Here is a 15,704-nt window from a genome sequence, read left to right as displayed (position 1 = left end):
GGCGTTTGGGCATATGGTAACCAGCGGTTATCGGCTATTGAATGATGACTAAGTTTCTGTAATGAATTGAACGTTTCTGGATTGTATCAATGATCACTTATCCCAGCTTGGGCATTTCCTCGTCATTCGTCATCTTGAAGACGCGTCTTGATACTCGGCAGGTCGCATCTGGACAGTCTTGCCCAGCATCACCCTGGTCATGTGAGGTGTCACCCTGTCCACCTACCGTCCCTCGGGTACGGAAGGTTCATCGCCACTGCTGGCGAGTTGTGCACCGCTCGTGTCGACTGCGTGGTATGAAGCTTAAGTTTGTCAGGCAGCCAACCCATCCTGTTGGGACAGATTTGATCTTTCACCATCGGGGAAAAAAGGATTGGGCGGGGGGGCAGGGCAGGGCAGTCAGGAACTATTCATATGCTTCCTCAACTTCCTTCGTCTCTCGCCACATAGCAACGAAAGACAACGAACTGTCCGAAAGGGAAAAAGTTCAATTTGGTGCTCAGCATCCTCTCTCCCCATGGTGTCGAACATGGCCTCACTCTGCCTTTCGTCCACCTAGCACCTACAAGATATTCGTATACTCCACGCCCCTAAGCCAAACCTCCGTCTCCAGAGAAGTGGTCAGCTACATGATATCAGATATCCGCCATATGTAGACAAAACAAGAGCAACAGCACCCTCATATGACATACAAATCTCTTCCCAAATGCCCACAGGAAACCCCAAAGTAACACACCCCAATGCTCATCTCAAGATCTCTCTTCGCAAGTCACCTACCACGCCAACTTCCATCTACTGACTCGAATCCCTCTACCTGGATTGCCCCCCCCCCCCCCCCCCCCCCCCCCCCCCCCCCCCCCCCCCCCCCGCCCCCCCCCCCCCCCCCCCCACCCCCCCCCCCCCCCCCACCCCCTCCCCCCCCCCCCCCCCCCCCCCGTGTCCCCCCCCCCCCCCCCCCACCATCCCCAATCCCGATTTCATCAACAGGGTCGGTCCCCCCATCCCCCAACACCACTTCCCCAGAGGTCTGAACTTGACCTGATTCATTGCCCTGCTAAGACTGATCGTATCACCAAGGTTGCTGTGTCTTTTTGCCACGGCCCTTATGGGCATGGGATGAAATGTCTCGCTGGGGCAGGGATGATGGCTTGGGCAGTTGAGTGCCTGGGGTTTACAAGGGAGAGGAGAACATTCACATCCTCGAGATGGGCGAGGTTTGATCTTGACCTGGGAAGTCTTGACGATGTATGCTAAGAGAGGGAACCTAGTGGTTTGCCGATGCTGTGGGTGCGGGTATGGATGAGGGAAGAAAACGTACAGATGGGTTTTGGGGACAACGGCGGACCAGAAGGAGGAAGGTTAGCGGGCTTAAACCTGCCATCCTGATATACGTCTCGAAATGGAGAGCCAGTTTCTCGCTCACTGATGCTTCAAGTCTGGTCACATCAAGGCTCAGGTATGCGAAATAGAGTATGTGGCACCTGAGGAATCCGGCTCGTGGTAGGAACATAAGGTAGGCGCAGAGATTGCTCTGGGGAAGTTGTTGGGCTTCCTGCTGCTGCTGAGGATAGTATGCTCTCGGATCTGGCATGATCGAGAAGGGGGGACCATCGGTTATGACTTTCGAGGGTATCGACTGATGCTTAATGAAGATGGGATGGATGAAGAAGGATGCTCTGGCATCGTACGTAGGAGTCTTGGTGTTGGAAGTTTGAAAGCTGCTGCGATGAACCTTGTTATTGGAGGCTTGAAGGAAAGGGGTTCAATGGGGATTTCCTTCGAATTTGTGACTCTACAAATCGACACCAGATCTTGCGGGCAACAGCTTAGGAACTACCGACATGGGGAACTGTCGCTCCGTGAATGACTTATTATCGTCTTGCCCAAGGTCTAGAGCAGTATAAGAGTACCAGAGACCAGGACAGGGGTGAACAAAAGGGTTTGTATCCCAGATACAAGGCTTTATTAACGAAAAAGCCGAGTAGCTGTCAGGCCATCAGAATGGAGAGTATTATTGCTGAAGTGCATGAGGGATGTAATAGACCTTTGATGTTGAGAGTTGATAGAGACAGACTAGCACCCCCAGACTCCGGCGTTTTTGCGGGGCGTATGCCAAAAAAGACGGGATCGTGACCTTTATCTCTAACTGCTACAACTTAGACGCGGTTGACGCGGATAAACCACACGACATTCTCCATTAGTTCTCGCACGCGCAGTGTGTAGGGGCAACGAGACAAAGGCCTTGAAAAAATCAAATTGAGTAGATAGGGGCTCTCTGAATACGGAAGTGACTCGACCGATCATGAGAAAAAGGGCAAGGTGAAGTGTCCCGTAGGTTTTTTCTATATGTGGAGCTTTGCCCGGCGATTGCGCTCCGGCGAAGTGGGAACTCGGTCCACACCGAGGACGGGGTGACCAAGCCAGTCCATACGGGGATCGAAATGGAGGGGTCAAGAACGGCCCCTGAAAATTTTCTCTGTTAATCGGGTTTGAAAATTTGGAGATAAATGCTCATCATACATCATATTTAAGGAGGGTTGTAGCGGAAACTTGGAAATACGATGTAGTAGGAGCGCTCTACACTATCCGCGATCTTAACGGTAAAGGTACCTTTAGTAGAAACTTGAAGTCGGGTTGGCAGGAACGATGAGGTGGATGGGATGGAGGGGGAGGGGGAAGGGACGAAGAGGGGTCTGGAAGGCGCCGACCTACCCTTTGGGTTGACAGGCACGACAGGCACGGTGGGACGGGCGGTGAAGGAGAAAAAACAGAAGGTGCAGGGGGGTAACTCTGGGAGTAGTGGGGACCCCGATAATGGCCGGGGCCGAGATGAGCCAATCAAAACGTAGTTTTGACGCCTCGGGCTGCCCTGATGCCATACCGCTTTCAGGGCGGGTGGAGGCGGTGGACGGCGCACTTTTGCGTTTGCTTGCATTTTGGCCTTTGCTGCCTTTTCTGCCGACAGAAAAAAAAGACATTGTTCTCCCGTCTGCTCCGTAAGGCAGCTTAGGTAATGGGGTAGTTTGAGGGGCATAATATACGGAATGCACTCCTAGACTGCTACTTCCATTTCTCTGCTCTCGTGGGGACCACATACTAAGATGTTCTGCCTCTACTTGGCAGATCCAGTTGCAACAAGCAAGAAGGAAGCAAACATTCTGCAGATGGGACTCCAAGGTACGAATCCTTACACAATTAATAAAAGCCCAGCACGAATAAGGTGGGTGGGAAGGAGGGAAGTGCAAGGTAGCATCAACCAATTCTATGGATTTCGTGTTAGCAGCCAGTCCCCTGTTTGCTTGGACTTGTAAAGGACGATATTCCCACACAGACACACACCTTTTCCTGCCGCTCCCTATCTCCCTGAGACGCGGTTGCATCCCATGGATCTTACTCGAAGGCGGAAGTTGACAGCCAAAACAAGTAACAGCACGTACGCAGTATCGTGACACGGCGTTTCTTCGTCGTGGGATGATGGGCCATACTCTCACCCACCCAAGCGTCTCTCGTCGTGATAAGAGCATGAGCAGATGCCATTTTCTTCAATTATCGGTTCATGTCTAGACGGTAGCGTTGTAACACAATGCGAAGTGCCCCTCTGCGTCAACTATAGAGAAAGGAGTAGCGCATTGCGCACTCAGAGGCCTGAGGTTGGAATCCCGAATCCGTCGCAACCATTAGAATAGAGGTTTACGGTCCACCGCAATCCAGCCTAGCCGGGACTGTCTGTCACTGCCGTCTGACATCCGCCATCAACAAGGCGAAAGAAAATAAAGGTTCAGTATTGCTTTTTTGGGACGTAGCCCAGAAAGATGGACAACATCAGGCAGGAAACCTGGCAATGTCAAACAAAACTCTTCACGTCTCGCTCTCACTCTTCTCTTCTCGTAAACAGGCATTAATATAACTTCTTCATGACAAAGTTGGAGACACTTTCCGTATGCAGTACAGGAGGCATTGTCCATTGTTGTGATCTTTCAGAGCTGGAGGAACTCGCCGGCAGCCAATCATCTCGACCGTTTACATCGCCGTGGACTTGTACCTTCGAAGCCGCGCCGTCTCATCAGACACGTACATCAGACACACACGCACACGCACACAGACATTTCTTCCTTCCCAAGACAGAAGACAGGCAGACGAACAGACAGAAAGTCAAAAAAGTCAGAGACAGACAACCAGCTGCAAACTCACCCGAGTCCTCTTCCCCTGCCCGTCTTACGTTAGTTCATTAAGGTAGCCCGCCGCTGCCCAGAACTTAGGAGCCATCCGACGCCTTGTGCACCAAAAACAACCCGCTACACGTCAGGCCTGAACAGGTAAGCACAGTCAATGCCTTAACAGTACCTGATGGAACCTGCTTGGAAGCACCCAGCAGTACCTCGCCATGCCCCGGAATCCCGTTGCGACACGAGGTACCCAGCCTAGCCTACCCGGTGTACCTCTTGACTTTGGTTCCTGTCCCCTTCCTTTTCCCTTTTCCTACTAGACCCTTCACTTAACCCCCCCCCCCCCTCCCTACCACACACATCTCAGCCAACTTTCCTTACCGTCCTTTCAGTCATTCAGCACTCACCTCAGACCGTCGACCCTTGCGTTTTTGACTTCCCCGTGGTTTCTCCTTGACCTGACTTGGCCTTTATCGCACGCAGCAACAGCAAGCCCAGCCCAGCCCAGCCCAGCGAGCGCACACGCAGTCCGAAATACGCACCTCAGTACCTACGCAGCCTGGTACATACCTTGACACAGCGACGCCCACACCCGCACATACGCACGCACACATCCACTCCCAGTACCTTACGCCCACACACGCCGTACCGCCGTCGCCGTGGCATGCCCCGCCATTTCGAGGCAACACAGTCGACCCGCCCAAAATTTTGTCTTCACCACCCGCACCGCTTTCCTTCCTCTCAATTCCTATCCCGCCTTCGCCTCGACATCACCCCGTCAATTCACCCAAGATGGACACCACGGCGATTCGAGGCCTGCTCGCGGCCAGTTTGGACCCCGATGCCGACACGAGACGGCGGGCTGAGATTCAGCTGAAGCAGGTATGAACACGAGAACTTCTCTCTTTTTGCCTTTCCCACCCGTCCTCCTTTCCCGCTCTCGCTTCCTGCTGGCCCCTTCTCGTGTCCTGAGAGATCCCGCCCCCTCCCCCACGAATGGCCCCTCCATGACTGCGCCAGGGACGATCCGCACTACATCGCACCGCACGCACATATACAGACGTATACAACATGGACGAGATGCATACCTACCGCCAACACGTCTTCGCACCGTCACGGGCCTGCTGCCCGCTCCAGCTGCCCGGCATCGGGTCCGGTCCCACGGGGCATAGTCGCGGAGTCACCCTTGATGTTGGATTTGCCGGCTGACATATTTTCTCCTGCCACTTAGATCGAAGAGCACCCGGGGTTTATGGACGTTCTCCTCGAGGTCCTTCAGAACGAGCAAGACAACAGTGTGCGACTATCAAGTACGTGGACGGCTCCTCTCGAACCTCGTTGCCCCCCTACTCTGCTTTGCTCTCGTATGGCTTCACCTAGCCAAGCACACATACTAAACGGTTCCTCCTCTTAGCCGTTATCTATATCAAGAACCGCGTAAATCGCGGATGGGAAAAGTCGGACCACAACCCGAATGACACACAAATCGCCGAAGATGAGAAGGCGCGCTTCCGCGACCGTCTGTTGCCCATCATGGCCGCCTCTCAGGGGCTGGTCCGGCAACAGTTGATCCCCGTCCTCCAGCGTATTCTGCATTTCGATTTCCCCGAGAAGTGGCCCAACTTCATGGACTACACTATGCAGCTCCTGAACACGAACGATGCCGCCTCCGTTTTGGCTGGTCTTCAATGTCTTCTCGCCATCTGCCGCGCCTACCGATTCAAGTCTTCGGACGGCGATAACAGAGTCCATTTCGACAAGATTATCGAGGCCAGCTTCCCCAGACTCTTGGCCATCTGCAACGAGCTCATCGCGCAAGAGAGCGATGAAGCTGGCGAGATGCTTCACTTGGCCCTCAAGGCTTACAAGCACGCAACCTGGGTATTTACAAAATCCTCCTCTTGTTGTGCCTGGCTTTGTAACGTTTTGGCTGACACCGTCCTAGCTCGAACTCTCTGCTTTCCTTCGCGCCCAGCAAACCAACTTTGGCTGGTGCACCGTTTTCCTCCAGACCGTTTCAAAGGCTATTCCTGCCAGCGCCATGGCCGACGATTCATACGAGCGTGAAAAACACCACTGGTGGAAGGCTAAGAAGTGGGCGTACTTCAACTTGAACAGACTGTTCATCAGGTAAACATCGGCCTACGGTCCTTTTAGCATTTCGAGGGCTGGCTAACGCTGCAATAGACACGGCAACCCCCAATCCGTCACCAACACGAAGGACGAGGACGCTGTTCGTTTTGCCAAGGAGTTCTCCGCCACAATTGCGCCCGAGATTCTTAAGCACTACTTGGCCGAGATCGAGAAATGGGTTGCAAAGACGGCCTGGCTCAGCAGACCTTGCCTGTCATACACTTTGGTTTTCCTCGACGAGTCGGTACGCCCCAAGGAGATGTGGAACCACCTGAAGCCTCACCTGCAGAACCTGGTGATGCACTTCGTGTTCCCCGTCCTTTGCCTGTCCGAGGAGGATATCGAGAAGTTCGAGGACGAGCCCGATGAATATCTTCACAGAAAGCTCAATTTCTACGAAGAGGCCTCGGCCCCCGATGTTGCGGCTACAAACTTCCTCGTCGGCCTGACGAAGAACCGAAGAAAGCAGACCTTTGAGATCCTCAAGTTTGTCAACGCCGTGGTCAACGAGTACGAGCAGGCGCCGGAGGACAAGAAGAACCACATCGCCAAGGAGGGTGCCCTGAGAATGATTGGCACGTTGGCGCCGGTCATCCTGGGCAAGAAGAGCCCCATCGCCGACCAAGTCGAGTACTTCCTCGTCCGCTACGTTTTCCCCGAATTCACGAGCCAGCAGGGATACCTGCGCGCGCGGGCTTGCGACACGATCGAGAAGTTCGAGCAGCTCAACTTCCAGGACCAGAACAACCTCCTTACTATATACCGCCACATCCTCGACTGTATGGCAGACGTCGCGCTGCCCGTGCGTGTCACTGCCGCGCTTGCCCTGCAGCCTCTCATCAGACACGACATCATTCGTACCAGCATGCAGCAGAGCATCCCTACCATCATGCAGCAGCTGCTCAAGCTCGCCAACGAGGCCGATATCGATGCCCTTGCCAACGTCATGGAGGATTTCGTTGAGGTCTTTGCCACTGAGCTGACACCATTTGCCGTTGCCCTGAGCGAGCAGCTGAGAGATACCTACCTCCGCATCGTCCGTGAGGTTCTGGACAAGAACAAGGACAATGGTGAGGATGAGTTTGGCGACTACCTTGACGAGAAGAGCATCACTGCCCTCGGCGTTCTTCAGACCATCGGCACTCTCATTCTCACCCTCGAGAGCACTCCCGATGTTCTGCTCCACATCGAGGCCGTCCTCATGCCTGTCATCCAAGTTACTCTTGAGAACAAGCTGTACGACCTGTACAACGAAGTCTTTGAGATCATTGACAGCTGCACATTTGCTGCCAAGGGCATCTCCCCCACCATGTGGCAGGCCTTCGAGCTCATCCACGCCACTTTCAAGGCTGGCGCCGAGCTTTACCTGGAGGATATGCTGCCCGCCCTGGACAACTTTGTCCAGTACGGAGCTGGCCAGCTGGTGCAGAAGCCCGAGTACATTGAGGCTCTCTTCTCCATGATTTCCGATATGTTCAACGATAACAAGGTTGGAGGCGTCGACAGAATCTGTGCTTGCAAGTTGGCTGAGGCTATGATGCTGAACCTTCGCGGCAACATCGACAACTACGTTTTGCGTTTCATCGAGTTCGCCATGACTGTCCTCACTGCTCAGGATGTCAAGGTCAAGGCTTACAAGATCCACCTCATGGAGCTGGTCATCAACTCCATTCACTACAACCCTATCCTCACTCTCCACATCCTCGAGACCAAGGGCTGGACCAACCGATTCTTCAGCTTGTGGTTCGGCAGCATGTCCAACTTCACCCGGGTACACGACAAGAAGCTGTGCATCGTCGCGATTGCGGCTCTGCTCAGCCTCAAGGCGGACCAGGTCCCTCAGAGCATTGCCGTTGGATGGCCTCGCTTGCTGCAGGGCGTCACCGAGCTGTTCAAGACGCTGCCTGCCGCTATGAAGAATCGCGAGGAGGCACTCCGTGACGACTACCACCTCGACGCCGGCACCTATGACTATGGCGAAGAGGATGAGTGGGCTGAGGACGAGGCTAACTGGAACGTCGAGGACGAGCCTGAGGAGGAGGAGACCAATGAAGGCCGCGATGAGAGCACCGCGTACCTTGAGTTCTTGAACGAGGAGGCTCAAAAGTTCAGCCGTGGCGTTGATGACATTGAGTCTGAGGACGACCTTGGAGAAGACAGCGTTCTGCTCGAGTCTCCCCTGGACAAGGTGGACCCCTACCAACTTTTCAGTGCGACTTTGATGAGTAAGTTCCAGGCTATGCCGTCTTGTATGAACAAATGCTAACCCCCGAGCAGAGATGGAGGAGGAGCAACCTCAATTCTACCAGTCCCTTGCGTCACATCTCACCGCCGAGGACCAAGCCGCCCTGCAGGGCGTCATGCAAAAGGCAACCGAGAATGCCCAGGCTGCCCAACTGGCTCTTGCTCAGCAACAAGGTGCCGCCCCTGTCAACGGTGGTGCTAGCTAAGAGCCCTACCGGAGATTTCATCGATGACCGAGCCGGGCCCCTCATCCCGCTGTGAGGATCGTGTCAAGAGTATAGTGACCTCTGACCGCCCCAGCTCAGAACTTATGAGGGAGACGCGAGATGATCCGAAGAGCCACTGCCGCAACGCAAAGTCGGTGGATAAGGCTCGAAGCTGCCAACTGTCGATGTGGACGGGCGGCTGCAGGAAAGACTGATGAGGCAAAGATTTACGATTACCCCATTCCTAAAAGATTACAAGAGGTCCAAAAGGAAGAAGATCTTCAAGAGCAATAGAGCGTGCAAACGATGGCCGGAGGCCAGCTGGATATGAGAGGGAGGTGTATGGAAAGACTGAGTGGTCCTCCGCCAAAAACAAGAAAACGCAGCTTCCCCTGTCGTCGGCAGTTGTGGAGGAGTGAGCAGCAGGCAGGGGAAAAGATAGGACTTGTTGTTTCTGCTCGGATTTTCAAAGGGCGCCACAGAGGATGTTCCGATTGTCTTCGTCTTGGCCGTCTTTTTATTTCAAACCGGCGGCAGGCATAGCATCGTACGGGAGGCCCGCGTGTTGTGTGGATGTATAGCTCATGATGCCCCAAGTCGTAAGTAGTTAAAAATTCCCCCAAACCCAACAATTCAAAAATCATTTCAATATACACTTTGGTCCTCGGTTACGTTGTCCTAGGAGTGGAGGGATTGTAAAGGAATGTGGCTGTTCAGACGGACACGCTACGTCTCCAAGCTTGTCTTCCTTTTAGTATTGTTCTGTCGACCTCGGCGAATTCTTTCAAAGTATTTCACTTGTTGCAGGGAGGGAGGTGAGTGCAATGATTGGGGAAGAAAGTATTTGATTGTCTCAGAACTAAGCATGACCCATCTGTAGGTGGCGGTTCCGGCGGCAATCCGAAGCGCTAGATCATACTAACTACGTTACTCAAAGATCCCTCATCTCATGCGGGGTTCGCGCGATCACTGCAATCAAATCTGCCATCAGCATCTCGATTATGAGCCTGACGCAGTAGGCAACCGGATGGGTGCAGGTGTAATGATAGGAATTTGGTGCAGACATGAGGATCATCATGACAACCTTTTCGAGAAAAGGAGAGAGAGAAAGTCAGCCCCATGTTACGTATGTTTACTTGGAGACCGCGTTTGTGTCGCAAACAACTTACATCCAAGGATATCGAAAGGCACACAGCCGCCACACCGCAATTGAACAAAAGCCGATATTTGACTAGGCCGCCGGCAATGAGCTCACGCTTGATGATTATGAGAAAAGTCGCATCGAGCACAACGTTGACTAGCAGATCAATGACTATGTCCAGCCGCGACAAGTATCTGTTGATCACTACCGCCAGCTGAGAGGGGTTTATTGTAAAGACGACCCACAGGGCAATGTATGCGAGGTTGAAGATGCCGATGAAGACAACCAGACCTATCTTCATGTACTTGACTCGTTGCTTGTTGTGCATGAGGAGACCGAGTCTGTTGGCGAGAATCTGGGGGGCGAGTTGGGTTTGGAGAACCCAGCTGATGGCGTCCGCAATCATGAAGCCGATGCTGAAAGTTGAGTACAGCATTTTAGCAAAACAGTTTAGGTGAAGAGTGAGTTGGGGACGTTTGGCCTTTTTGCTTACTTTATTGAGATGTCACCGCGGAAAAGTAACCAGACTATAATCGCCTGGGTGGCGTTGGCGAAGAGGAGAATCCATACCCTGGAGTTTGTGTCAATGTCCCTGAATTACCCCCTCCTGAACCGCAGTACTGGTTTGGACCATAGGTCTATATATGACTGACATCCAAGCGTAGATATTCTTCAACGAGTTTGTCCTCGAATAGATTAGGAAACTCTGCTGGACGGCTTTTGCAGAGGTGAGTGCCAGCAGACCTATGCAGACGCCAAAGTAGAGGGCGGGAGTTTCCGTGGTGTCGAACGCCCAGGCCGACGCTCTTTTTCCAAGCATGATGGAAATTGAAGGAAAAAGAAAAAGAGGTTTCTGAGGTTACCAGGGTATGATCGATAGCCTTCTCCTTGACGACGAGAATTGCACAAGCGGCGGGCTTCCTCATGCTTGACCTTTTATTTCGTGGTGGCATCGTTGATGGTTTAGTAGCAGTGGCATCGCGATTTCGATCATGAAATTTCAAACTGCTAGGGCTTGGCGTGCACTGGTGTTGAAGGGCTACTTGCTTGCTTTTCTTTCTAAATTCCCCCTTCTCTCTCACGATGCAAATCGCGGTTTCATCGAAAAACTCAAGCCATACCTACTCAGCTCTGCCGTGCCGAGATTTACATTGATAGATGGCTGGCAGAGACACTTTGAAAGTACCAGTACGCTGTGAGAGTGCGCCACCTTTCTGACTATGATATCATGATCCTTTCTAGGGGTCACTGGGTTTGGGCTTCCCTAAGTTCATGCCAAGTATCGCGACACCTATACTTGAGCTCAAACTCACAGTTGGGTGGCGACGGCAAATTCCGGAGTCAGTATATTTCTTCTTCGAGTGCGACAAGTGCCGTGAAATATCACCAGGATGCAGGACGCTTTGAGCCTCTAAGCTCGAGGAGGATCGGGGTGTTCTACACAGCCCATCGACTACGCTACGACTAGCGGTGACAATCTCTGGGTAGCTCCGTTGATACCAGGGATCTGTCAGTTTTCAATGAATAGTACTGCTTTCCTTGAACTGGTGGTCTAATCGGTAAGACGCTAGCCGTAACCAGGCGGCTGGTTCAAGTATGAAGGGCGGCAGTAGCGGAAATCTGGAATCTGATAGATCGGATAGGATCACGAAATCTCTGGTGGGCGTGGTTGCATGTAATTACGAACGCGGTTGGGAATGGTTATAATTAGAGGGTCGAGGGTGTGGCAGGCGGGTGAAAGAACATGTGGCCCATGTCCACACTCGAGAACCTGAGCAATCACGGCACGTGTGACTATCTGGTATTTTTTCTTTTCCAGTAATTGGCTTTTGGTCGAAACTGCCCAGGAGCAACATGGGACGTCGGTTGTTGGTGAGCGGGAGTAAGTCAGACCAAGGGGAATCGGGGAGAATGATGGATATCACTTCTCCGGATGCAGAACTCTAGGAAGCAGACACCGGTGAGTCTTGTTTCTGTACTATGTGGATTCTTCGTTCAACCTTGCATTCTGTTCAATGTTAGCCATGGTGAAGGCGTATAGTCACTCTTCTCATACTTGTTTGTTGGGTGGAACAGATGTTAAATGAAGCCAAAGAGTCCTGCTTGCGTTAGTGAATACTTCATTTTTTCTTTGTTCAGAAATCGCAATTTTGACCATTGAGGCCTCTGATTGCTCAATTCTCATGAAGGTCAGTCCTTGTTCGAGTATTCACTCAACTCTCTCCTCGCTCGTTGATCTGGCAGTAGTATTGCTTCGTGGTTAAGTTCTCCATCGCACCTCTTCTCAACGCCACTGGCTACTCTCATTCTACCCGTTACCTCTCGCAATGCGACAAACTAAAGGAAGTTGATGATGAGGAGAGGAAATATGTCAACTGCGAATTAGGCAGGTAGTTGACAATAGCTCATTCCGAATACATCTGAAGGCTCGGGCGGAAACGCCATGTAGATACAACGTCGTTCTTGCGAGCTCGCCAACTCTGACCCATCCACACCAGATCATTCATTAGGTCGAGGGTTAGTATCTGGCCGTTCGCATTTATACCCTTTCTTGAAGCTCGAATATTTGCCCTCTACACCAGAAGCATAATTTCTGTGGAAGTACAAAAATTACGCCCTGGTTACTCGCGATTCACAACTTCCCTCGGCCATACTCGGCTTCTCTGACACCAAGACTCGAGTTACTGCAAATTCCCAGCAGGTTAAAGCTTCTCCAGAAGCCTACCCAACTCCTTCCCGCTCCGCAAGAGGAAGCTCCCAATTGCTATGTTTCGAAATTGGTCTTACCCACAAGGCTTCAGAAGGCAGGATCGGCCAGGAACCGCTCCTTCTTCCACAGTCCCTAGTCGAATTCCTCCTGCCCCTTCCCAGACTTTGGGTTCTGCAAATGGCCCTTCCCCTAACCATCTTCCGCACCTCAATACGATTACATCAATGTCCGCAGGTATAACCTCACAGCAGAGCCAAGTCAAGCCTGTGACGCCTAGGACGCCAGAGATAACAATTGCAGTACCTCCTCTGGGTGTACGACATTCGCCTTCCCCGCCTTCACCCTCCTTCGTCGAAACTCGTCGAATGCAGGCGATTTCTCCATTGGAACCCGCTGAAAGAGGAACACCGCAGATGACTGGCCCCTCTCGACTTACGTCTGTTGGCCAATTGACAGTCAAACCAAACCAACCTTTACTCAAGAGTGTCAAAGACAACAACCTGCCGCAGGTGACTACAGCTTCAATGCAGCGCTTTATAGCAGAGAAGCTTGCTCAGAAGGAATTGGTGACTTCCTTGAAGCCCGACATCATGAAGGACAAGCCGTACACTGGTCAATCGATCGTTGGCTGGAGGAAGTGGGCTAAACGACACAAGAATCCCGCTTACAGCAGGTATCCGGCCTGTAACGAGGCCGTCAACACCCACATCTCCAAGGTACTCTGGGACTCGGAAAATAAGAAGCCAAAAGCACTCAGCGAGCAGAAAGTATACGGCGATTTCATGAAGGACTGGAAGGAAACCCAGTACAGGCAACGGCCGCCTTCGGCGCCAATGATGGAGTCGATCCGACTCATTAACAATGCCAGTCTGCCGCAGGACATCGTCACCAAACTCGAGATTTCTGGCTGGGATGCGACCAAATGCTGCGATCCGACGTTGCCACACTCCGAGAAGAAGTCTGCCAGAGTGCCGCCCAATCTGAAGGGTTCCTCCAAGGACCCGGAATCCGAGTCAGAAAATGACTCGGATGAGGTGGCTCTGGCACAAACTAAGCAGCAACAGAGGGGTTCTTCATTTGACATGGCCATCACCTTGATAGACGATCCCGAAGATGAGGATATTCAGTCCTCCGGCCAATCTCCCCGACAGGCTTCGTCTGCTGCAGAAGCTGTAATCACCAGTCCCAGGAAGGCTCTGCCGCCGCTAGCGTCTTTCCAGACCCCAAAGCCGCCACGGGTCGTTACCAGTCAGAACGAGGAGTCAGAGGCTGCAGCGTCTGTCAGTCATCATATCCAAGGCATACCCAGTGTCGGACCCGAGAAGGCATCGAAGATCGGTGGCGTCGCCAAGTCTGTCGAACAGCTGACGAAGAAGACGGGGTCGGCCAACTTGGTCCATCAAGACGTCAACTCCTTGTCCAACAGGTCCCCGAGCCCTTACTCGTCGTCCTCCTCCACTTCCAATAGCGGGAAGCGAATTTCCACAAAGGACCTTAGACGAGCTCTGCATAAGGTCAAGAAGCTAGGCGCTCTCTCGGGCAAACATTCTACTCAACTTGAAGACCAAGGCGGTCAACTCCTCGCCCAGACACAGAGACTAGATAACATTGAGCGTGCTGTTGGAGAGCAGGTTAGCAATTCCTACAACTTTGCCATGGAACTGGAGGCACACACAACTTTCCTCAAGAAACAAGATCTCGCACTGGCACAGCTCCGCAATGACAACCAGGCCCTACGGGCATGTCTCCAGGACGTGCTATTCCCCCTCGCCCAGGCCGTCAATGCCATGCACAAGTCGACAAAGAGGGATAAGAAAACACTCGAGGCAAACGCCAAGAGAGCCAAAAGGGAATTGGAGGAGTTTGAGGCTGCGGGCAGGAACGCCGAGGCCGTGAAGCGAGGTACCCGGAATCTTGGCCAGGTCTTGCGGGCACCCCAGGGTGATAGGATGGACATGAATTGATACCGTCCTGGGCATGCTGGTAGGCGTATTTTGGTTTGAAGGGAGGACGTTTTTTCCTGGGAGATGGTTTTTGCAGCATATGACGACTTTGGAGGGTGCCGACTCACATGAACATGAAGAGGCGAACTATATGCATCATCTCTTTGGGTCATCAACATGATCTGACTGGAGACAGAGCATTTGGCTTCCATGGTAGAGGTAGGTCCATAGAACTAGATAGGCTGGTACGCACCTCTGCTTTCTCGGTAGCTCAAATACAGCGATGGTTCACATGGCCTGGTTCTTCACTTGTCTGTTTCGCTGTGACAGCCAACCACTGAAGTGACTGACATCAGCGACGTATCCGAAACCAACGAAAACGAGGTCCGAGGATCAATTACAGAAGTATCTGGTCTCAAGAGATGCCGATATGACAAGGACACAAGCAGGACTCGACAATATCAACACGACAAAACCAATGAGCCTCGGAACCGATTTGAATTTGAGCTGAGTTGAGGGCAAAAGGTAAGAAGAACCAAACAGACCCCTCTCTCGCCTCATGACGACGGCGATGAAAAACACAATAAAACCCAGGACTCCATGAACAATGCAAGCCCGAGGAAATATCAAAAAAAAAAAGGCCATGGACAATTTCGCGCGCGCGCGCGTGACTCTCCGCGCTCCCGCAGTGAGCAAGCAACGCTCGCTGCCACGAACGATCAACCCAACGAGACGGACACGCCTTCGAATGAACCCATCTGACGCATGCGATGATGATTCTGCGTCTGGTTCCAATTCGTCGGGGGAAAGAAAAGAAGATGTGCCAACGTTCTCCCATCCATATTTCCTTCCACCGCCTTCCGACAACCTCAAGTTGGCTGGCGGTCCCCTTAATCCCCAAAAGCCCTCACGAACCCATTGGTCATCGCATCAACGTCCGTCCCAACTTGAATGGCAGGTCCAACATTGCAGCTTTCATCGCATAATTCCACCTTGGTATTTTCAAAACAACAATAAAACTTTCGTGACTCTGACATCGTTTCGTTTCATCTCTCTCCGATCCCTTTTTCGTGAACAGCTTTCTGGCTCACTAATAGCAAACCATCATGGAAAACAAAAATCGATCATCAAAAAAAAACGCATTTCATTATTTTTCCTTTT

General features: G+C 52.3%; 3 protein-coding genes across 3 annotated transcripts; 2 read left to right on the top strand and 1 right to left on the bottom strand.

Moving 5' to 3' along the window:
* Nucleotides 1-4,259: 4,259 nt before the first annotated feature.
* Nucleotides 4,260-8,749, top strand: CTAM01_06206 (importin-beta domain-containing protein; the record flags this gene model as incomplete). The annotated part of the gene is made up of 7 exons (XM_060522235.1): nt 4,260-4,316; nt 4,650-5,048; nt 5,398-5,476; nt 5,581-6,047; nt 6,112-6,296; nt 6,354-8,524; nt 8,577-8,749. Coding segments are annotated over 7 exons (3,531 nt in total), but the record flags the coding sequence as incomplete, so codon positions are not given.
* Nucleotides 8,750-9,680: 931 nt separating this feature from the next.
* Nucleotides 9,681-10,710, bottom strand: CTAM01_06205 (uncharacterized protein; the record flags this gene model as incomplete). Its single annotated transcript, XM_060522234.1, has 4 exons — nt 9,681-9,833; nt 9,919-10,306; nt 10,384-10,461; nt 10,544-10,710. 4 exons carry the CDS (start codon nt 10,708-10,710, stop codon nt 9,681-9,683), a joined length of 786 nt encoding a protein of 261 aa, XP_060382962.1.
* A 2,114-nt stretch (nt 10,711-12,824) lies between these two features.
* On the top strand, nt 12,825-14,564 carry CTAM01_06204 (uncharacterized protein; the record flags this gene model as incomplete). Its single annotated transcript, XM_060522233.1, has 1 exon — nt 12,825-14,564. The coding sequence occupies one exon, from the start codon at nt 12,825-12,827 to the stop codon at nt 14,562-14,564; it is 1,740 nt and encodes a 579-aa protein (XP_060382961.1).
* Between the last annotated feature and the right edge of the window lie 1,140 nt (nt 14,565-15,704).

The sequence above is a fragment of the Colletotrichum tamarilloi genome, assembly GCF_030869305.1.
Source record: "Colletotrichum tamarilloi strain Tom-12 chromosome Unknown Scaffold_17.1, whole genome shotgun sequence".
In the NCBI taxonomy this organism is placed as follows: Eukaryota; Fungi; Ascomycota; class Sordariomycetes; order Glomerellales; family Glomerellaceae; genus Colletotrichum; species Colletotrichum tamarilloi.
Note: the sequence above shows the minus strand (reverse complement) of the source record. Positions and strands in the feature narration are given on the sequence as shown.